The sequence below is a fragment of the Primulina tabacum genome, chromosome 2, assembly GCF_025594145.1.
Source record: "Primulina tabacum isolate GXHZ01 chromosome 2, ASM2559414v2, whole genome shotgun sequence".
Taxonomy (NCBI): Eukaryota; Viridiplantae; Streptophyta; class Magnoliopsida; order Lamiales; family Gesneriaceae; genus Primulina; species Primulina tabacum.
This window is the reverse complement of record NC_134551.1, coordinates 5,377,500-5,400,459: the sequence shown is the minus strand read 5'-3', so window position 1 is coordinate 5,400,459 and position 22,960 is coordinate 5,377,500. Positions and strand designations below refer to the sequence as shown.

Genomic DNA, 22,960 nt, shown 5'->3' with positions numbered 1-22,960 from the left:
AACACAAAATAAAGCTACTATAGACAAATTGTTGCCCAACCAATCAAAAAACTCTGCCAACATTTAAACAAACACCAGCCACAAAGTGTCAGATCCAAGGGCAAATTAGTCAATTACAACTGCACAAGATCATCGTGACCGAGTATAATGGGGGTGGAACGACCAGAATTCCGACCATTTTCTGATGTTATCATAAAAACCCAATGGGTAATCAATCAAATAGGATGTTTAATGGGCCGTTTAATCGGGCCCAACCGCGTGGAAAAATGAGAAATTACCGCGTCTCTAACGCAGGCATGAAACGCTGGCGTTTTACCCTCATAGCTCGCATTCACGCAATCTTCGCAGAAAAATTTCTCCTCGATGTTTTTCGTGTAATCATCAAACTCTCGGGAAGGATTCATATCCAGATTGAGGTTTGGGTTTAGGTGCGTACCATAACCTGAACCAAAGTTCGGCGGATTCACTTCTCCTTCACCCCACGCTAACGGATAATTCTCTCTCTGAAACCTGAATCTCTGCAACTGATCATTCAAGTCCGCCAGCTCCGACTGCGGAATCCGGTCATAAAACGGTGAAGGCTGGTTCCGCTTCAAAAGGATTAGACTTTTCGGAGGCGGAGGTGGTGAAGAAAACTCGATCCGATCAAGGATGAAATCGGAGAACTCAACATCGTTAGTCACTCTCTCCCTTCGGTTCCTCGACTTCCGTGACCTCTTTAAGACAACCAGGAAACGACAATCCTTCTGCCGACATATCAATCCGAAGTTTACTTTCCCGGTAATCGGGATTCTCCGGCGATACTCTGTGAAAGGCAGCGCCGGAACCTTCCTCGTGTCGACGAGGTAAATAGAAATTTGATTAGGCGATATCCCGATCTTTTGGCTCAGCATGAGTTGAAACGGCTTGTACTGTAAAGCAGGGTTTATTTTCACACTTCCTATGTTCATCTCCTTCTCCCCGTCGAAGAACGCCACCGGAAACGCCGGCCCGCCGCTGTCCTCCACCATGGCGTCAACTTTACCCAATATTTTTATCGACCAAAAAAGGAGAAAACTGAATGACCGAAGAGAGGAATGTTTTATATATCGTGGGGTTGTAGGGGTATTATAGGAAACAAGTTTTGGCTATGGGGATATCTTTGGAATTGAAAATGCAGATTGCGTGGGGTTTACCGAGTGGCTTCAACGGCATACTATTGGCAATTACTTGTGATCCAAGCAAAAGTTTGTATGCAGTTGGGTCTGTCTTTTTGGTACTATAATCGCTGTTTTAGCACAAACGCTTTTGGAAAAATGCCCTTTCTTGTTGGGATTCTCGGGACGATGATTCTCTTTTTTCCACGCTTTTGACTCAAATTCTCGACGTACTTTTCACGATATTTCCTGACGATAATATAATTCTCTTAGGGAGCGTTTCGTGCGTGTGATTAGGCGGGATTATTTTTTTTTATCCTGCCTAGTCAGCTATTTGGTACGCGTGATTATTTAACCAAGTCAATCCCTCCTATGAATGATTAGGTTATATTAGGTAGGTTAAAATAATACATCCTCACCCCCTAGGATTATTTATCCAACTCTTAATACCTCATATTTTTCCAATTTTACCATTCTCTTATATTCAAACTCACCACCACTTCCCGCCACCAACCGCCGCCGGCCGACCACCAGCCGATCGCCGACGAACCCCGGCCGACCGCCGGCGCCGGACGATTTCCGGCCGTCTGTTTCCGGCCGCCGCCCCCGTCAGCCGTTTTCGGCCGACCATTTTCGGCCGGCCGGCCACTGCCGCGAGTCCGCGACTGTCGCCGTCGCCGCCGCCGAGTAGGGAAAGGGCAATTTTGTCTTTTCATCAAAAAATTCAAAATTATCCTACACTTAAAAATCTTACCAAACATAATATTATTTTACACCATATATTACAATCCTACCACAATCATTTTCTTTATCATTTACATACTAATCATTAGTTTATCTTATCCTTCCAACCAAACGTAGCCTTAATAAAAAATTTATGTGTTGTGTCTAGTTGAATTACCCCAACTCAAGTATTTTGATATAAAAATAATAGAGTAATTTGAAGATAGTACGTGTTCGGCAGTAATTTTGAAAGTGACGTAATGCTTAGCAATAGATTTTGTGCGATAATTAAGAAAATTATCATCCCAACAACCATGGGAAATTATTACACTTAACAATCTCTATCAATAATCGCACTTCTTGCAATTAATGAGAATCGAACCTTTGACATTGGATCTGATACCAATTGTAGAATCGAGCAATTACATCTTTACCAAAAATTATAGCTTGTGATAACCGTTGAACTCGAATATTTTAAACAGTACATCAGCTTGCTCTAACAATCATGAACAATTCTTACATCCAACATACAATGACATAAAAGAAGAAGTATCAGTATGCGTAATGATGTTGATTGTGAATTATTCTAATAAAGATTTAAAAATTATGTATTTATGTACAAATATATATATACATCCTCAAGGACCTCAACCGTTTAACATATGCCTAGGGATGGGTACGGTACGGTATACCGTTCCGAACTATGGTATCGTGTACGGTATATCGTACCGAAAATATCGATATGGAATTTTTCCATACCGATACCGATACCGAAAATTCGGTATACCGCACATTCGGTATACCGACGATTTTCTGTATACCGAAATGTTTTTCGGTATACCGAACTTAAATTTAAAAAATAATAAAAAAAAATTATTTTCGGTATTTTGGTAATACCGAAAAAAAAATATTTCGTATCGATACCGATACCGAAAATTTCGGTACAGTATAATTTTCGGTATACCGATTTTTTCGGTAAGTTCGGTATTTTTTCGATACGGTTTTTCGGTATTTCGATATTTTTTCCCACCCCTACATATGCCAACCCTATGTGAAAGAAGATTAGAAATTATGGTCTTTCTTTGAACCAATCGCCTTCAAATTTCCTTCTTCCATAACTAAGATAATGAGCTTCTATGATGCAAAAGTAGAACAAAAGGATCTTCATGAAATTGGTTAGAATTAACATGCAATCAGATATTCATTTATTCTTTTCTTTTGTTATGTTTTCTTTTTCCTTTATATACAACAGAAAATTGAATCTCTGTCATTATATTGTAACATAGGAGTGTGTATGACCCAAAGTACCAAAGTGATGTACTTACCATTTATTGATGGTACCAATCCCATAGAAAACCCATAAAGGGCAAAGTTATGGAGCTCTAGGACTGATTGATTAATTTGAGAAATGAGTTGAGCAACGAATTTTAAATGCCATCTATTTTACATGTATGTGAAACATACTACACAAAATATTGAAATTAGATAACTTGATATTCAGTAAATTTAAAATCACTTCAATTTTGTTATCCAACAATCCAGGCACAATCTTAAATGACTGAAGAAAATAAATAAGTGTTATTCACGTTTATTTTTCTATATAGGTGTTAAAAGCCCGACTCAAGGGCGTAAGTTGCTCATGAACGACTTTACCATTGTTCAAATAAAGCTTACCATCTCGAGTCGAGCTTTTACTAATAAATTTGTATATTATAAATACTAATAGTTTTTGTTCCCTATTTTTATCATAAAATGTATTGGTTTGTTGTATAAATATTAACCGATAGCTGGAGAACAAATGAATCGAATGTTGGAATCTATGAAGACCATAAATTTGTTCCCTAGTGCGCAAAAAATCCAGCGCCAGAAAGATGAGGCATATCATTAAAATATTACTGCATACACTTTTCATGACTACATATAATGTCTTTGATAGCTTCTCCTTAATTTTCCCACTCGCAGAACTCTGAGAATGAGATATTTGGATCATTTGATGTGGCTGAATAATACACCTGGTGTTGAATGTCGGACGAAACGAGATGATCAACTGATCATCTCGTGTAAAAAGTGCACATCACCATATGATGTGGTTTCAGCCACAGCTGATGATCCAAATCCGAGAATGAGGGCCTGAATCATCTTTTAAAGCTACAAAGAACTGCAGATAGCCAAAGGCCTGCTAGGGCAGATGCTTGCTCAGCGAAGGCATCCATTGCAAATTATATGGACAAGTGTCAAGTCCATGTTATCAAGGCATTCTGGAAGTACAGAATACAATTGTTGGAACAAGAAAATGTTTCTAACAGAAGAAAAGCCAACAGACAAGATTTGCATACACATTTACCACAGCTTCAAAACAAGCAAGAAAGAAACTAAAACCATCACCTAAATAAGAAAGTTGAAATGTCATCCTGGCCAAGGTGAATCTGACTACTGTGCTAATAGATGGTTTTCATCTATCACAAATTGGGAAACTCTCTCACAAGAGAAAATTTAAAAAATCGACAAAGCTTCACTAAAGACATGAAGTTTATCGAAATCTGTAAATACCTATTCTCATAATTTACAGCAAACTTGAACCTGCCTATAGGTACCTATGCTCATAAATTTTCAATGATGCACCTCAACATTTGCGATGGATCCATCTGCCAGTTCTTTACCAATGGTCCTTCATTTCTGGTGTATAGACAAATGAAACCTGACCCAGACAATGGTCTAATGTAAGATTAGGAAATTGTTTGGAAGCTGTGACTGATTAATGAAATCTATCATTCCGCATCTTAAAAAGCAGGCTTCAAAATATTTTGAAGATAGTTGAATGGAATCCCAAGTTCTTTCTCATATTTTACATGGTGTTTTCCTTCTTGGAATTCAAGATCAAATATAGGGTTAACAAAAATCAGTTAAGATATCTCGACCAATTAAACATTTTTCAGACTAAATGTTTCAATCCATCACACAAGCAAAGATGAGACAGAAGAGTTGCATGAGCCTGCTCCAAAGCTATGGGCATCCTGCCACATCATTTCCATTGATAGGCTTTCAAACGATCATATGCACTTTGAGTTTTGTATTTTCCCTCGAACGTCAAGTTTGTTTGGGTGATGGTGCCAAAATTATTAATGCATTATTTGTGTACGACACTAGAATACAATATTATAGTCGTCATTTGATAAAAAGCCTCTAAGCTTTTAACCAGCAATGATCATTTTTTATGTTAAAATTCATAACTTTCAAGATGTAAAAACTAGACGCACACCAGTAAAGTTAGCAGATTCTGTAACACTGTCTCTATTTGCATTTTGCACAACAACAGAATTTGTCTCATCTTGCCATCTTTGTACATATGATGGAGTACGTACAGAGGTGATGGCACATACCCTAGTCGAACGGTTGGTAGAGGAATGAAAAAGACAGTACTAAACACTGAGCTAACCTCATAAACCCAAGAAGCCATAACATCTAGACCAAGATTTGCAAGCTTTTTACTGCTTTGAAACAGATAAAAGGAAGGTATCAGATAATATTGTCTTCGTTTTACAATTATGGCTAAACTATGATCAAATATGGTTTTTTATATTATAACTTTTGTTGTTTAGACGTGTGAATGTGGTTACATTGCAAGTGTCTCCAGCCACAATTGTTGTTCTTTTTGCATTTGGGGTTTGAGGATGATACTCACGGAAAATTTATGGTCCGCTTCCAGCAAGTGTCACTAGTCCAGATGCAGGTTTTGCAACTACCCTGAGCCTGAAATCACGAATAAGACCGTTAGGAGGGGCCCAGGAGAGTGTCCTGGCGTAGCCCCTCCGACGCTCAAGTCAGTGACTGAGGATATATGAGGAGAGCAGCTAAGGGTGCTGCTGAAAATAATATAGTGAATTTTTCAAATTAACACTCAAACCCTGGTATTTATAGGAGAATACCTGGGCCCTTGATGGGCCTGTCTTCCATTTGGGCTTTAGAGATGGGCCGGGAGTTTGGGCCGGATCTTGATGGGTTCATCCCTGGGATATCACCAGTCTCCGCCTCCCGAGTCGAACTGAATCGTATGTTCAAAGTTCGATTAATTGTGTTGTTCTCGGTTTACAACATGTGAGTTGTGTGTTCTTCTTCTGCCTCTTGGTCAGATCGCTTCATTCCAATCAACACCTCGCTCTAGCAAGCCCATGCATCGCCGCTCATCACCAAGCCCGCACCTCGCCCTTCTCTTCCCCTTGCATAGCTCCATCCTCGCCTGTCGCCCTTGTCACTCGCGCGCGCGCCTCCACGCTGCTCGTGCATCCCCGCCCTCTCCAGTTCACCTCTCGCCACAGCCACACGCCCTCACCCACCCCGCGCGCTCTGCTCCTCAGCCACACACCATCTCGCCCACATCTATCTACGTGCCATGCGCTCTCGCTTCGCCTCGCCCCTCCCACGCACAGCCTCGCCCCCACTGCTTCTCGCCACTCGCCCTCGCCCATCAAGGCCCTCGCCGCCCACGCCTCTGCCCTCTCCCTCGCCCTGCCTCTCCCTCGCCCCTCCCCTACCTCGTGCGCCTCACTTGCACAGCGCACGCCAGCCCGCAGCCTCGCCCCTCGCCCTCGCGCAACCTCGCCCCAAACTCCCCAACGCGTAGCCTCGCCCCAGCGCGCAACCCTCGCAAAGCCTAGCCCTAAACGCCCCAGTGCATAGCCTCGCCCCTCGCCCTCGTGCAGCCTCGCCCCCACTGCTTCTCGCCCCTTGCCCTCGCCCATCAAGGCACTCTCCGCCCACGCCCCTGCCCTCTCCCTCGCCCTGCCTCTCCCTCGCCTCGCCCATCTCCCTCGGCCCTCACCTACCTCGCGCGCCTCGTCTGCACAGCGCACGCCAGCCCGCAGCCTCGCCCCTCGCCCTCGCGCAACCTCGCCCCAAACTCCCCAGCGCGTAGCCTCGCCCCAGTTCGCAACCCTCGGATAGCCTCGCCCCAAACACCCCAGTGCACAGCCTCGCCCCTCGCCCTCATGCAACCTCGCCCCAAACTCCCCAGCGCGCAGCCTCTCGCCCTAGCACTGCCCTCGTGCTCGCCCAGCCACCACCGCCACACTCGCCCCTTGTAAGCCCCGCACAAGCATGTTGAGATTTTTATTTCGAAGAGGTTACAATAGAGATATTCCCTTGTGAATGATTGTTTCTGATAAACCAAATAAATTTTTCTCGATCCCCGTAATTTTTGCAGCGGCAAACATTTTTCGTTATCGACAAACCAAATAAATTTTTCTCCTTTCAAACTCTGCTCCTCTACAAGGCGATTCCTAAGTAGAAAATTTTTATTTAATTCTCCTCCTTCACTCTACTCCTCTGCTAGGCGACGGCCTTAGCAGGAAAACAAAGATTTCACCTCGTCACCCTCTAACTCATCTGCTAAACGACGCCTTAGCAGAAAAATAAAAATTTCACCTCGTCACTCTCTAGCTCCTCTACTAGGCGATGCCTTAGTAGGAAAATAAAAATTCAACCTCCTCACCCTCTAACTCCTCTGCTAGGTGACACCTTAGCAGGAAAATAAAAATTCAATGCCCCCACCCTCTAGCTCCTCTGCTAGGCGATGCCTTAGTAGGAAAATAAAAATTCAACCTCCTCACCCTCTAACTCCTCTGTTAGGTGACACCTTAGTAGGAAAATAAAAATTCAACCTTCTCACCCTCTAACTCCTCTGCTAGGTGACACCTTAGAAGGAAAATAAAAATTCAACGCCCCCTCCCTCTAACTCCTCTGCTAGGTGATACCTTAGCAGGAAAATAAAAATTCAACCCCCTCACCCTCTAACTCCTCTGCTAGGTGATACCTTAGCAGGAAAATAAAAATTCAACATCCTCATCCCCTAACTCCTCTGCTAGGTGAGACCTTAGCAGGAAAATAAAAATTCAACCTCCTCACTCTCTAATTCCTCTGGTAGGTGACACCTTAGCAGGAAAATAAAAATTCAACATCCTCACCCTCTAACTCCTCTGCTAGGTGACACCTTAGCAGGAGAATGAAAATTCAACGCCCACACCATCTAACTCCTCTGCTAGGTGATACCTTAGCAGGAAAATGAAAATTCAACGCCTCCACACTCTAACTCCTCTGCTATGTGATACATTAGCAGAAAATAAAAATTCAACCTCCGCACCTCTAACTCCTTGCTAGGTGATACCTTAGCAGAAAAATAAAAATTCAACCTCCTCACCTCTAACTCCTCTGCTAGGTGACACCTTAACAGGAGAATGAAAATTCAACACCCCACACTCTAACTCCTCTGCTAGGTGATACCTTAGCAGGAAAATAAAAATTCAACGCCTCCACCGTCTAACTCCTCTGCTAGGTGATACCTTAGCAGGAAAATAAAAATATTCAACATCTCCATCCTCTAACTCCTCTGCTAGGTGATACCTTAGCAGAAAAATAAAAATTTTCTTCTACACACAGCTTCTCTACTAGGCGATGCTTAGTAGGAAAATGAAAATTTTCTTCTACACGCTGCTTCCTCTACTAGGCGATGCCTTAGTAGGAAAATAAAATTTTTCTTCCACCCCAACTCTGCTCCTCTGCTAGGTGATGCCTTAGCAAGAAAATAAAATTTCTCTTCCACCACAACTCTGCTCCTCTGCTAGACGATGCCTTAGCAGGAAAATAAAATTTTTGCTCCTCCCCCCCTCTGCTCCTCTTCTAAACGATGCCTTAGCAGGAAAATTAAATTTCTCTTCCACCCCAACTCTGCTCCTCTGCTAGGCGATGCCTTAGCAGGAAAATAAAATTTTTCTTCCACCCCAACTCTGCTCCTCTGCTAGGCGATGCCTTAGCAGGAAAATAAAATTTTTGCTCCTCCCCCCCTCTGCTCCTCTGCTAGACGATGCTTTAGCAGGAAAATAAAATTTTTCTCCTCCCTAACTCTGCTAGGTGATGCCTTAGCAGGAAAATAAAATTTATTTCATCCTCACAATACAACAACATCCATGAACTTAATATAAGAACTTAGCTTTATTAAATTCAACCGATAACATAAGACAAATTCAGAAATGAAATACAGCAAAATTCAAGTCAAGATTAATATTCTCTAAGGTGATAAGTGCTCCCTGGGCCTCTTTAGAGCATTACCCAGCGCATTCCCTAACTTTCTTCTCTGCTCCTCTTGTATCTCCACAGGACAAAGTTACCCACTTAGAAGCTTTTGCGAATGACTCTACAACAGTAAGACTGAGCTCAAGCTTCCATGCGAATGCTCGCGACCTCTCTTTTCTTCTTCCTTCACGATTCTTTCATAATAACGACGTGCGACTTTTTGATCCCCGCACAAGACTCCAACTCCTTTTCTCACAGGAAACTTAAGCTTCTGATGATAAGTGGAAGCTACGACTCTAAAATCCTTTAAGGCTGGCTGCCCCAGGATTCCATTATACGATGACGGAGTATTCACTACGGTAAATGTTATCATCTTTGTCACCCGCCGAGAGTCACGTCCCAAAGATAGGGGAAGAGTAATCTGACCCAGCGACGGGATGGCATGTCCTGCAAACCCATACAGCGGGGTGGAGACCGGCTCAAACTCAAATTCTTCCTCCTTCATTTGATCCAACGTGCTCTTGAACAAGACGTTCACGGAGCTTCCATTATCAATAAATATCCTTGCCACATCATAATTGGCAATGGTGGCTGTCACCACCAAGACATCGTTATGTGGAGTCACAACGCCTCGGAGGTCTTCCGGCCCAAAGCTGATGACGGGGTCTTGTGGTAAGTCTGCACCACTATATATCTCAAAGTTCTCCAATCTTCTCTCATGTGCTTTCCGAGCTCGCCCATAGCCTCCATCAGTAGCACCGCCCGAGATCATATGAATCATTCCTCTCGTAGGGTGATTATCATCATTCGTTCCCCTCCTCGGTTCGACGGGCTCCTGAACGACATCTTGACCTCGACCTTCCCCTCTCTGCTCCCCAACCCCCTGATTTATCCATGGAGGGCCTTGACCACGTCTAGGGGATGGGTGAGACCTCGGTCGACTCCCGGATGCGGATCATTCTCGTCTGTCCCGTGAAGAAAATCTAGCACTGCACTCAACCCTTCGTGACTTCTCCCACCTCATCGCGGGCTCCCTCACCTCCATCACCTCGTCACGACTCCTATCCAGGGGAACATGTGATGAGAATTGTCCTCTACTTCTAGTTATGTCTTCCTCTCTTTCCCCCGCACCCCTGTTCCTTCCACCTTTCTCCACTCCATCAACTCTACTTCCTCCGTGCCGGTTCTCCATCCTTCTGTACCGTTGGACATCTTCCAAGTTTACATATTTCTCAACTCGAGCCAACAGTTCATCATAGCTTGATGGGGGCTTCTTGACCAGCGACTTGAAAAACTCCCCTCCCCTCAATCCTTGTGTGAAGGCACTTATCATGATGTCAGGAGTAGCCGCTGGTATTTTCAGCGCTGCACTGTTGAAACGCTGGACAAATTCTCGTAAAGTTTCATTCTCTTGCTGTTTCATCACGAACAGTCTCAAATAATTTTTCTGGTGCCTCTTGCTGCTAGCAAATCGGTGCAAGAAGGCAGCTGAGAAGTCCTCAAAAGAACGTATAGAGTTGGGCTGCAAAGTGTTAAACCACTGCTGGGCTGACCTCACCAACGTGCCCAGAAAAACCCTACACCTGACTCCATTTGAATATTGGTGCAACAGAGCCGCATTCTCAAATTTTCCCAAATGCTCTTCGGGGTCGGTATGTCCATCATATTCTCCAACTTTCGGTTGTCGGAAACTCGGGGGAAGTCCTTCTTTCAGAATGGCAAGCGAAAAATGACTTCCTTTCTTGGGGGCCGACGCTCTACTTCCCACCTGTTGTCTCAACATCCGTATTTCCTTCCACATCTCTCCAATCTCTGCATTCCCTTCGCTTGGGAGGGGCTGGGTCTCTTCAATACTGCTCTGCTGGCCCTCAACATTTTCTTCTCGCTACTGGCGAGTGGCCTGCTCTTCAATGAACACAGCTTCTTGGTTCCTCTTCATAGCCTCATCCACTGTCCGAGTGATAAATTGACCCAACTGCTCCAGGGTCAAGTTCCCCACATTTTCATTAGGACGGGGTTGCTCGACCCTGGTCTCTTGACGAGGTTGTTCAGTTCTTGTCTCCTGATGGGGTTGTTCCTACCTCGCCTCAGCATGAGACTGTTCGGGTCCCCTCTGAGGACGCGATGACGCTGAGTTAACTCTTCTACTCCCTCTCCTCCCTACCATCTCTACATCTCAACTCAAATATTCCCACAGACGGCGCCAAGTGATACTCACGGAAAATTTAGGGTCCGCTTCCAGCAAGTGTCACTAGTTCAGACGCAGGTTTTGCAATTACCCTGAGCCTGAAATCACGAATAAGACCGTTAGGAGGGGGACAGGAGGGTGTCCTGGCGTAGCCCCTCCGACGCTCAAGTCAGTGACTGAAGATATATTGGGGGAGCAGCTAAGGGTGCTGCTGAAAATAATATAGTGAATTTTTCAAATTAACACTCAAACCTGGTATTTATAGGAGAATACCTGGACCCTTGATGGGCCTGTCTTCCATTTGGGCTTTAGAAATGGGCCGGGAGTTTGGGCCGGATCTTGATGGGTTCATCCCTGGAACATCGGAGGAGTACAGATCATATATACCCATTACAAACAAGGACACGGATATTATAGAGATTAATATATTCAGATACTATTCATCAGCAAATGTGGAAATTTCTATCCCAGTTCAGATTCAATTGAAATGGGATAGCAGTGTATCGAGATGACCACGAGGCACCAGTCACCAAATGACAAAATTGTGGATTTTCCAATATGCGACAGATGCCAAAGAAAAAGTAAGTAGTCAGCTTTGATCGAAGTCCAATACTAACACAAAATTGAATTCTCCAATTCAAACAAAACAGGATGCTAAAGGACAATCGTTGTGTCTTACAATCACAAGTAAGACACAACTGTGATCAATTATAAATTTACCCGGACAAACTTGGAACCTTGAGAGTAAAGTTAGATGGAAACTTGCGTATTCCGCAATCTGGATAAGTCCATCTCTCAAGGCACAGTCCAGAACTTCTAAAATGCGGGAAAGTATATATGGATCAAGACCTTCATCTTCTGTAGAGTTGACATGAAAGTCCATGAATAGTTTACATTCTTTAACAGATTAACACTTTCTCATTCTACAGAGATAATATCATACATCATTTTTTTCCTTCAAAGGATTCACTTTATCATATTTTCTTAACAGCACAACTTATCTAAACTTTTGTTAGTGTTCCTTCTGATACATAAAAAAAATTAACTTGCTGCTACATAAATACCTGCAAACTTGGCATTGCATGGTATCAGCGACTAAATGAGAATATGAAGTTAGATCGTGAACGAAGAGGAAATATATATATATACATAAACATTTATTTATATGTCGACATCCATATACATATATATACATATAGCTATACATACGCATATACACAATATATTCCTATATTCCATGAAAGGTCATATTCTGAAGAATATGGAAGAACAAAAGTACATGCACAAAGGAGATCCAATAAGTTGCAATTGTGGAAGATGAATATAGATCACAGCAATCGTAAATTAAAGAGATTGATCCACGAAGATGGTCACAATGAAAACATAAAAATTAGCAGAATTTTAATCGCAAACAACTACAAAGATCTCAAAATGGCTCATTAATACTCACACAAGCAACAAGAAACTAGTGACTGCAGAAGCAGGGAATCAATGAAAGAGAAAAAACGACGGCAACAAATGGCAAGTACTTGAATTTCTACACTGAGCCTTACAAACGGGCCATAGCATACGTCTGCAAAACAAGAATCACATTAATATGTAGAAAATGTAAATTAAAAAGAAAAAAACAACCAACAGTCCTCACCTTTGTCAACTTGTCTGCAGTAAAAACCTACAAGACCATACTGCATCTTGTCAATTTCACGAGAGATAGGAGAGTTCACTGGAACTTTTTGTCCAAGGCAGTTAGTTGTCGCACATCAGTTATCAGTTCTCAGGTTCGAACATTATGTGTTGGACTGGTCATAGTTAGGCCACTCGTTCTGCCTATAGTTGAGTCAGTTATAAACTTAACGCTCCAAATGTTCATTCCTAGACACGAGAGATGTGTTAGTTGTCTAAAGCAATGCATCATTGCAATAGCCATGCATGAGGTCGTTTGGTCCTTTCGACCATTCAAGAAACCGTCACTCTGTTGAGACTAGAGGGCATAAGCCATAAAGCTATCCCTCTCTAGGAATCAAGCAAAAGGTTTGGTAAGATTAAATATGCTCCACCTGAAACCTAACTGCTCTAGGCAGGCATTCATCTACATTTGTAAGACACACTCACACACTATACATTATGGTACATTAGTATGTTTTTGTCTATATCAGCACACAAAAACATCCCAATTCAAGGTTCAAAGTTTAAACAATCTAATTATCTAGTTCCAAATGTTAAGTTTCACTCAATAAATTTGAAAAAGCTGGTCAATCTAATTAACTGTTGCTCCATGACACATCAAATATTAGTCAATATATCGTTTCTCAATTAAAATTTTATATAATTATATCCACAAGTACTTACACTTATGAACTTGCAAGATCCCTATTCTGCAACAACTCATTAACAAAATCGCCTAGGATTGGTGGCAGCCGGCAGGTGGATTTAGCAGAGCCTCGTTTCGTGTTTTAATGTTTTCACACATCCTGCGTGTGTAATAAACTGAACATTGGGAATCCATACCCAAATTAATATCCAAATCATATTCATGCAAGTCGGCAGGGCATTTTACAACAAAGATATCAAGTACCATTGACCAACTAAATTTTACATCATTTCGATCACGCTTGGCCCAATATCTCGAGTTTTTATAGGCAGAGCAATCAATATTTTATAGTTTTAACATTCACCACGAGTCCACGACAATACATTAACAATTAATTCCAAAGCATTAACTCAAATTACTTTTAAGTGCAATTATCATTAATAAATTCAATTAGATACATACTTTTATTTTCACGACTATTTAATTTATTTTATTAACTATTTTTTTGATTATATATATATATATATATATTAGAAAATTTATATTATGATAAATAATTATCAAATCAAATATACAATTACAATATTGATAAAATATAATAAATAAATATATGTCACCAAAATCTGGAGGTATTGTTTTCGAACGATTAAAACAACATTAATCATCATTTTAATTTTTCAAAATCTGATATTGATCCTTTGGAATATGGGAAAGTGTTCAACATGCAAGTTATATAACATAAAAAAGGAGCTCTTTTAGAAAAAAAACCGATGGTGCGTGGCGGCCGGAGCACCGATACGACAACGCTTGAAAAATCTCACTCATTCCTGATTTACGTAACTCTAGTGGTCGAAATTTTTCACACTTGATTTAAACATTTCTAGTAAGTTTTATAATTTTTCTGCTTGTATTTTAAATTAAATATAATTATTTTATTATATTTTTATCAATATATCAAAATATATTTTAGATGTGAATATAATTTGTTTACTAAGTTATAATTTTAGTAATATATAATTATAACAATCTAGATAGAAATTAAGGGGGGTGTATTCATTCTATACTTTCAAAGATTTTTAATGACTTTTTTTAAATGATGGACTTTTGTGGAGTTGATAGATTTTTATTGACTTTTATGGAATCTCATAGAATTGTAAAACAAATTTCATATAGACTTTTTTCAAGATTTTTGTAGACTTTTGTAAACTTTTTAATAAATAATAAGTTCATAATAAAATTTTATTAAAAGAACACTCAAAATAATGAGTAGTCTTTTATAAAAAAAATCTAATCATTACTGACAATTTGATCAACATCGTTTTACATTTCATTGGCTATGATAAAAAAATACCGAATTTTCGATATACCGAGATTACCATAACAAAAAAATATTGAATTTACCGAATTTTAAGTATACCGAAGATTTCGATACGGTACGGTAACAATATCGAATTTTTCGTTACGGTAACGATATCCAATTTGAAAATTTTGGTATATACCGAAATACCGGAAAAATATACAAAAATTTTAAAATATATAATATTTTAAAACAATAAATTATAACTTTTTTTAAAATGTAAGGTTTTTTTGGTTCGGTATACCGAAAATTTTGGTATAGTATCGGTATGAATTTGCTTATACAATAATTTAATATATAGATTGACTAAAATTAGAGAAAATAATTAAAAATAAAATGTCATATAATAATTAATAAAAAAATTAAATTTTAATTATATTTTTAAAAAGTACAAATAAAAGGAAAAATAAATAGATGAGAAAAGAATAAAAGTTTGTATTGAATTTAGGAGATTTCTCAATTAAATGTACATCCAAATCTTTAGGTTGAATCAAAGACTTTTGTTGACATTTTATTGTTGTACCTTAGGCTATAATTCTTGTACTTGATAGAATTCAATAGAGTCATTAAAAATCTATTGACATTTTGAATACTTATAGACTTTTGTAGAGTTTTTAAAAGTCAAGGTTGAATACCACACTACTTTTTAAAATTCTACAAAAGTTTACATTGAATACCACTAAATTTTTATGGAGTATATAAAAGTCTAGTTTGAATACCTCTAGATTTTTAATTTGTTGCTTGAAAAACCACGGAAGTTACCATAAATTTATAAATCAAGTGAAAAACTTGCAATCATTGAAGTTAAATAAATTATGAATGAGTGAGATTTTTCATGTTTTGTCGTATTAATGCTTCGGCACACTCTATCGATTTTTCCAAAATATTTATCTTTTTATGATCTATAAATTTCATGTTGAACACTTTTTTGAATTCGAACGGATCAATATCAGATTTTGAAAAATTAAAAAATAATTATTTCTGTTTCGATCGTCCGAAAAAACACCTTTAGACTCTGGTGGCAAATTTTTATTTATTATTTTTGTATCAATATGATAAATAAAAAAATTATTTGTACATTTGAGTCAATAATTATTTATCACAATATAACTTTTAAATAATATAACTTATTAAAAAAAATAATCAATGAATAAATAAAATAATCTTGAAAATAAAAGTGTTTGAACTTATTAATAGTAATTGTACTTAAAAGAAAATTAGATTAAAAGTAAAATAAAATAATAACTACATATTATATGATATGATAAGTTTTTTGGACATGCAATTTTAGTAGAACTTGATAGTAACGTAATTAGTGACGGTGCATATTTAATTATAATTATAAATAAATACATATATTAATTAAATGAAGATTAACGCATAAATGAGCAATTAATGGTGCATGCCAGCTCTCTCAAACAGTAAATTGATATTAATCACAAAATGAATCCGATATACATGAAGTTGACATTTTCCGTTTCATAATTAAAACTTGATGCTGATGCACACATTTAATTTCATCTCCATTTTTCATCTTCCTACGTTCTACTATCATTATTATTATTATTATCGTCGTCATCGTCGACACCATTAATTTAATTTTTCCACAAAGTAGAAAATTAATCTTAGATCATATTATGGTATCAAAGTCGATGTAATTTATCATATTTCTACGACTTTCAAGTTATTGCAACTATTAGAGAGGATCGAAAAAAAACAAAAATTATACATATAGGAAGCTTGGAAGAGCGATAAAAACATGATATTTATATTATTGTACGATTCAAAATATTTGAGTTATATTTTCATCATAATCATATAACTTTATATTTTGAGAAGCTAGCTTCATATGCCCAATATTTAAATACTTATAGCCGAATTCTGATTGTGCGGTTGGTTTGAAGACAAATACATTAAGGCATAGTTTGGTACATGGGATAAGGGAGGGATTGATAAATAATCATCATTATCTCATGTTTGGTACCTTTTTAAAAAGCTCTTGATAATATCATCGGCCCTTGATAAATAATTTTTTAAAAGGATAAAATATTCCTTCTATTAGGTGTGATAATTTTAATTTAATGATAAAATACACTACAAATGACTTAATTGCCCTCAATTTATAAATGATTTTTATAAATCTATGCTAGTAGGTAGAAATTAAAATCAAATAAATATTTTTATTTATTTTTATATATTATATAATATGACTTGACTTGACCTTAAAATTGATATTTGACATGATTCACAAAATCAATGGCTCAATTATCATATTATATAATATATAAAATTAGGTAAAAATAAATAAATCATGTAAGCAAAAAATATGAACTCAAGCAACTATTTTGAAATTATAAAATTTATTATGATAATGTTAATTTTGTCATTACAATCTAATATATAAATTTAATCACTTTATTAAAATCATACTAAACATTAAATATAATATCCTACGTCTTATTTATTCTTAACTTATCCTTATATTATATATCACATGTTTATCCTATCATGTGAACCAAACTATGCCTAAATGTAGACAATATTATTCATAACAATGGAATTTTTATGAAATACGCAAAACACCTTCACTGGTGTGTTTTGGTCAAAAAGAGAGTCGATGAACAACAATTTATTTTACACTTACTAAGATAAGGATAAAATAAAGGTTTTATTCTATGAAGATACATATTATGTAATAAAAGCAAATATAGACTTGTCGTTGGCGTAACAAGAAATCAAATTTTATGTTTTATGTCAGATAAAAAACTTAAACGTGTCTTCAATTATATCTAAATTTCGGTTTTAAAAAAAATCTAAATTAATTACTTTTGAAAAAGACATGCCATCGTTGACTCTCTGTAGTTTGTACATAAAAAATATGAAATAAATAATTATATTTTTTTGAATCAAAATAAAAAATCATTTATATATACATATATGTATGTATGTCACCCACGCTATCCGTTCATTATGCTTGTTTTTTTTTAAAAGGAATGAAAGAAGTTATTTTTCTAAATTTATAATCGACGCGTTTTCATTTTTTTTCAACTGGAATATTGTCTCCATAGATCATATAATATTTTTCCATATTTTTTCCACAAATATTTCATTTATTTTGTATTATCTAACGACTAATTGGACCACTTGAAAAAAAAAAAAAAGCAATAATAATGTCCATAATTTTTCAAAATTCCTTGCGGCAAGAAACAAGGCCATGTGTTTGAATAATTGAATATAGGGGTTGGGAATATTCATAATCGGAAAAAGGATACGTTTAAATATATTGGACACGGGTCTACACTCTCACACATGAAAGCTACCTCTTGGACCATTATTAACAAATTAATCTCCCATTCAATTTTATTTATTTACTTTTTTTATTGTTTGATGCCTATCACTGGAAATTTTTTGGTCACTTTGTCTTATTTTTGAAGTCACCAACTCAACCATTTAAGGGAGTGCTTCGCTCAATGCAAATTTTATAAAGAGCTTATGTAAGAAAAAATTATTACAAATTGTAGCTTCTTGATCAAGAATTACTTTATTGCAAGTAGTCATACACAAATCAATTTGGTGAGAAGGGAGATCATTGTAGTTTACTGAAAATGTAGTGACATGAATCTTAAATGTATATGGATCAATTATAGCATTAATAACAACCAAGTTATTAATTTTCCTAAATCTACTTAACCCCACAAAATGGAATCAAAAGCAATCCTACAACTCCAATGATCGACTCGCTCACTCTTAAGATTGAGTTTAACTTAACTCAACCTCAAAAACTAGCTTAAGAGAAAATGATTGTACAAGTCCATATATGCAACTCTCGTAGATTTTATATAACCGATGTGGGACAATTAAAACACTCCCTCATAAAGATGGAACCTGGGTCATGATCAGAACTTGTATCTGATATCATGTTAAGATTGAAACTTGTGCTTAACTCAACCCAAAAACTAGCTCAAGAGCAGATGATTGTCTAAGTCCAAATATGCAACTTTCAGATATTTTATCCAACCGATGTGAGACAACTAACATACCTCCTCACGTCCAGTAATAAACATCTGAAACATAAAGTTTACAAATGATCCAACTATAGATATTCCAACACATAACGGTGGATCTGAGCTCTGGTACCATGTTAAAATTGAGATTTAGTCATAATTCAACCCAAAAACTAGCTCAAGTGGAGAAATTTGTCCAAGTTCATATATAACTCTCATATGTTTATCCAATGGGACAACTAACACTCGCATAACGTAAAACATGTCATCTACATATTTGCAAAACATCAAAACAAATATACACGTCAAGCAGAGTTGGGAACTCGGGAAAACTGGTCGAGAGAAGACATGGTGGCTCGGGACTGGTTATTTGCGATGGAACGGGGAATGGGAAGGGCGAGGTGGCGCGATCGAATGGACTTTGAGCAGAGTGAAACAGAGAAAGGTGAGACCCGAGGACTGCATGGATTCCGAATAGTCGAGATAACTTAAGAAACTTGTACATAAATTTCAACAAAAATAGACATCAACCCATCGTCCCTCTCGGCTCTAGCCACGTACCTGCTGGATCCGCCTCTCCTATGCACATTCTATCGCCCATCGGCAGAAGTGAACGACTCCGCAAATCCCGCAGGCCTGGCTGGAATACTCCCCTTACTATCCTCAAGGTCCATATAACTAGAAAATTTCCCTTCTGCCTCTTGCCAATCTTTCACCATTTGGTTAAGCGGAAGGCTATAATCAATACCACAGTATTCCACCGTATCCTCGTCTATTGGCTTCCATTTCTCGACCAGCGATGCCAAGACATTGACAGCATATCCCATATCGGGTCGTTGGCCAGGCTCCCGCGCGGTGCAGTGTCCAGCAAGATCCGATACGCTTGAAATGCTGTCATATATTTCATCTTTTATGTCTAACGTTTGATCAATGGCCGCCATTAACTTTTCTTTCTTTGATTTGACTTGCCAGAACCATCCAACCAAGTATTGGCTTTCCTCAGGCCTTTCCTCGTCCATGGCCATCATTCCGGTTAATAGTTCCATTAACACAACACCAAAGCTGAAGACATCAGCTTTTGTGGTGATTTTCCCTGTCACTGAATGAAGTTGAAGAGTTAACTAAGTAAATTTTATCATGTTTGCAGTAAATGGTTAACAAATCAAACGTTGAGTTTAATAGAGAGCCCATGAAATCAGCAATAATGCTTACCAGCATATTCAGGAGCCAGGTACCCAAAAGTTCCTGCTAGCCGTGTCACCACAGATTTTTCTCCATGATCGGGGGCAAGTTTGACCAGTCCAAAATCCGACACTTTAGCTCGAAAATTGTCACCGAGTAAGATATTCGAAGATTTGAGGTCGCGGTGTATGAATCTTTGATGAGCAAAAGTATGAAGGTACTCCATTCCCCGAGCAACATCCAGCGCTATGTTTAGCCTTCTCTTCCAGGAGAGAGGCTCTAATTGAAATTTCTTCCAGTGAAAAAGATGCTTGCTGAGGGCCCCTTGATGCATGTACTCGTAAACAAGAATCCTTTCATTTCCTTGGATTGAATATCCCAAAAGAGATACTAAATGCCGGTGACGAACTTTGGAAAGAACAGCGATTTCAGATTGAAATTCGTCCAACCCCTTGCTGCTAATCACCCCACCTTCCATCCTTTTCACGGCTATTTTAGTCCCATCATCTAATTCTCCCTCATAAACTACCCCAAAACCACCGCGGCCAAGTTCATTTTCGGGAGCGAAATTCTTGGTCACGTTTCGAAGAACTTGAATCGATATGACAAGATTTCCAGCCTCAACCACATGGGAGTCGCTACTGTTTATGCTTGCCGAGCCACTCATGGCTAAAGAAGACGTGCTTCTATTCATGTTATCAGCAACGACAATCTTTACCGTGTTTTCTGAATTGGATGGGTCTCTTGGGTGAACCACAAGGGAGGAGCTTGGAGTAGGGTCCCTAGCTTTTTTGGTCTTACAAATATAAACTGACAATGGCACGACCAAGCAAACAAGAATCGCAAAACTCGCAACAGGCACCACAATGGCGAATATCTTAGGATTCTTGGAATGGCTTCCTTCTAAATATGTTGAACTAGTAGAATTAGATATGGAACCAACCGTTGGCGAGGCAGGTGAGGGTCGTAAACTGGGAGAAACGGTGTTGTTACCTTGTGAAGGTGACTCAGGATTCGAGTTTAGTAGAGAGTTTCCACTTAGGAAAAGCTTTACATTGTCACTAAACTTAGGAACAGGAGGGGAGAGGTTGTTTTCACTCAAATTCAACAAAATTAAAGATTTCAAACCAGTCCAATTTGTAGGGATGGGACCGGATAGATTGTTGGATTGCAGTAATATACGGGTAAGCGAATCAAGCTCTACAAGTGAAGGGCTTAGAGTACCGAAAAGATTAGAGCTTGGCAAGTTTATGGTAGCTACTTTTCCATGATCACAACTCACTCCGAACCAAGACGCGCATGGATTATTACCAAACCACGATTCCACGAGCTTGGAGGGGTAATTTACCCCATCAAGAAAATCTAAGAGCGCCATAACTTCTGGTGCGCAGAGAGTTCCAGGGTTTGGAAGACAAAACGGATTTGATGCAAAAGTAAAATCAACGGCTTTGAACTTTGGTATAGGACCCATGAAATGATTATTGTTCAAATCTAAATGGACTAATGCCATATTTGCTAATCCGGCAGGAATTAAACCAACAAGATCATTGCGATTGAGATTGAGATCTTGCAAAGATACTAAATCACCAATATTCTCGGGGATTTTACCTGAAAATCGGTTTCCATGGAGCCAGAGGCTAGTGAGCGAGGCCATGCTTGAAACCACATCAATTGGACCAGTCATACCATGTGTTTGCCCATTTAACCATAGAGTTGTCCAAAGAGATCCCCGAAAACTCTCCGGGATGGTACCTGAAATCCGATTCGAAGACAGTTTCAAGACCTCCAAAGATGACATATTTCCCAAGAACTCAGGTAAAGGACCAGCCAAATTGCAGTTCATGAGGGTGAGATTCTTCAACTGGGCCGAATCTTGTAAGTCAGAAGGTAAAACCCAGCCAGTAGTGGCATTCAAAGGGATGTTATCCAATGCCAAAACCTCCAAATTCACAAGCCCTTTAAAGAAATCAGACGGGATTGTGTCAAAATTATTGTAATCCAAATAAGCATATCTCAATTCAGACAACCCACTGAAAGAGGGCAAACTCCCGCTAAACTGGTTCTGCTGAAGGCCTAAATTCCGCAGCATAGACAACTCGTTGAAATTTTGAGGTAAAGGGCCTTTCAAACCCAAACCTCTGACCTGAATCTGTGTAACCCTGCCACCAGAACAAAATACATGAATCCAGCTCGGAGGACCACAAGGGTCATCGCCATTGACAGGCCAGTTCAAAAGCTCGGTATTTTCCAAACCTTTTCTGAACTCATTCAAAATAGCTAAATCATTAGGGTCCGTAACACTATAAACAACGGAAAACCCAAAGAGAAAAAGCACCGCAGCGACACTAATCTTGGCTTTCACCTCCATTACAGACACTTGAAGCAAAGATATCAACTGTACAGGTATGAGAGTACTTCATGAAAAGGAAAATGGAAAGATTATTCACAGTTTGCTCAAGAACCCGATCCGAAATCTTGCGAGAAAAAAGTGGTGGAGAAAATGAGACATGGGAAACGAATTTAATTCAAATTAGAAAAATCCAAGAACGTGAGGGGAGATCATAGGAGTGAGAATGATGAAGAACACTTTGCAGTAGGGTGGCGTAACCAAGAATAATCATAGACAAAATATATTTTAAACTAGAAATGGAAAATTAGTTCGTTAAAGCTTGGGGTGGAAGCGAAGACGTGGATCTTCGATGAGCTTTGCTCAATCTCTAGATGAAGATAAACGTAAATCGAGGAAGAAAAAAAAACGAGGTGACGAATGTAAATCATACGATCTTATATCAATTTTGTGAAACGATCTCATAAATTAATTTTAAGAAACGATTTTTTCGTTTCGATATGATCGTGCATATAAAAAAATATTAGTAAAAAAATTACTCGTAATTAATTTGAAATTACTATTGTTATGTTAAAAAATGTATGATATATTTAGGTACTGAGAAAGGGACATTTCGTCTTTTTATTATCATGGAATGTGACTGTGCG

The 22,960-nt window shown here is 38.5% G+C and overlaps 1 protein-coding gene and 1 long non-coding RNA gene across 2 annotated transcripts; both read right to left on the bottom strand.

Moving 5' to 3' along the window:
• Positions 1–11,551: 11,551 nt before the first annotated feature.
• On the bottom strand, positions 11,552–12,865 carry LOC142537330 (uncharacterized). Its single transcript, XR_012818523.1, has 3 exons — positions 12,758–12,865; positions 12,563–12,685; positions 11,552–11,967 (listed from the first exon to the last, which is right to left on the bottom strand). It is a non-coding gene; the product is annotated as an uncharacterized LOC142537330 (long non-coding RNA).
• Positions 12,866–18,927: 6,062 nt separating this feature from the next.
• LOC142527421 (receptor protein kinase TMK1-like) lies at positions 18,928–22,720 on the bottom strand. Its single transcript, XM_075632227.1, has 2 exons — positions 19,997–22,720; positions 18,928–19,883 (listed from the first exon to the last, which is right to left on the bottom strand). The coding sequence occupies exons 1-2, from the start codon at positions 22,332–22,334 to the stop codon at positions 19,375–19,377; spliced, it is 2,847 nt and encodes a 948-aa protein (XP_075488342.1). The 5' UTR covers positions 22,335–22,720; the 3' UTR covers positions 18,928–19,374.
• Between the last annotated feature and the right edge of the window lie 240 nt (positions 22,721–22,960).

Bases quoted from the DNA above. Each gene is read 5' to 3' on its own strand.
- LOC142527421 (XM_075632227.1), bottom strand. From the start codon at position 22,334: ATGGAGGTGAAAGCCAAGATTAGTGTCGCTGCGGTGCTTTTTCTCTTT. The intron at 19,884-19,996 runs GTAAGCATTATT...AACTTCATTCAG, and splicing joins CCTGGCTCCTGAATATGCTG to TGACAGGGAAAATCACCACA.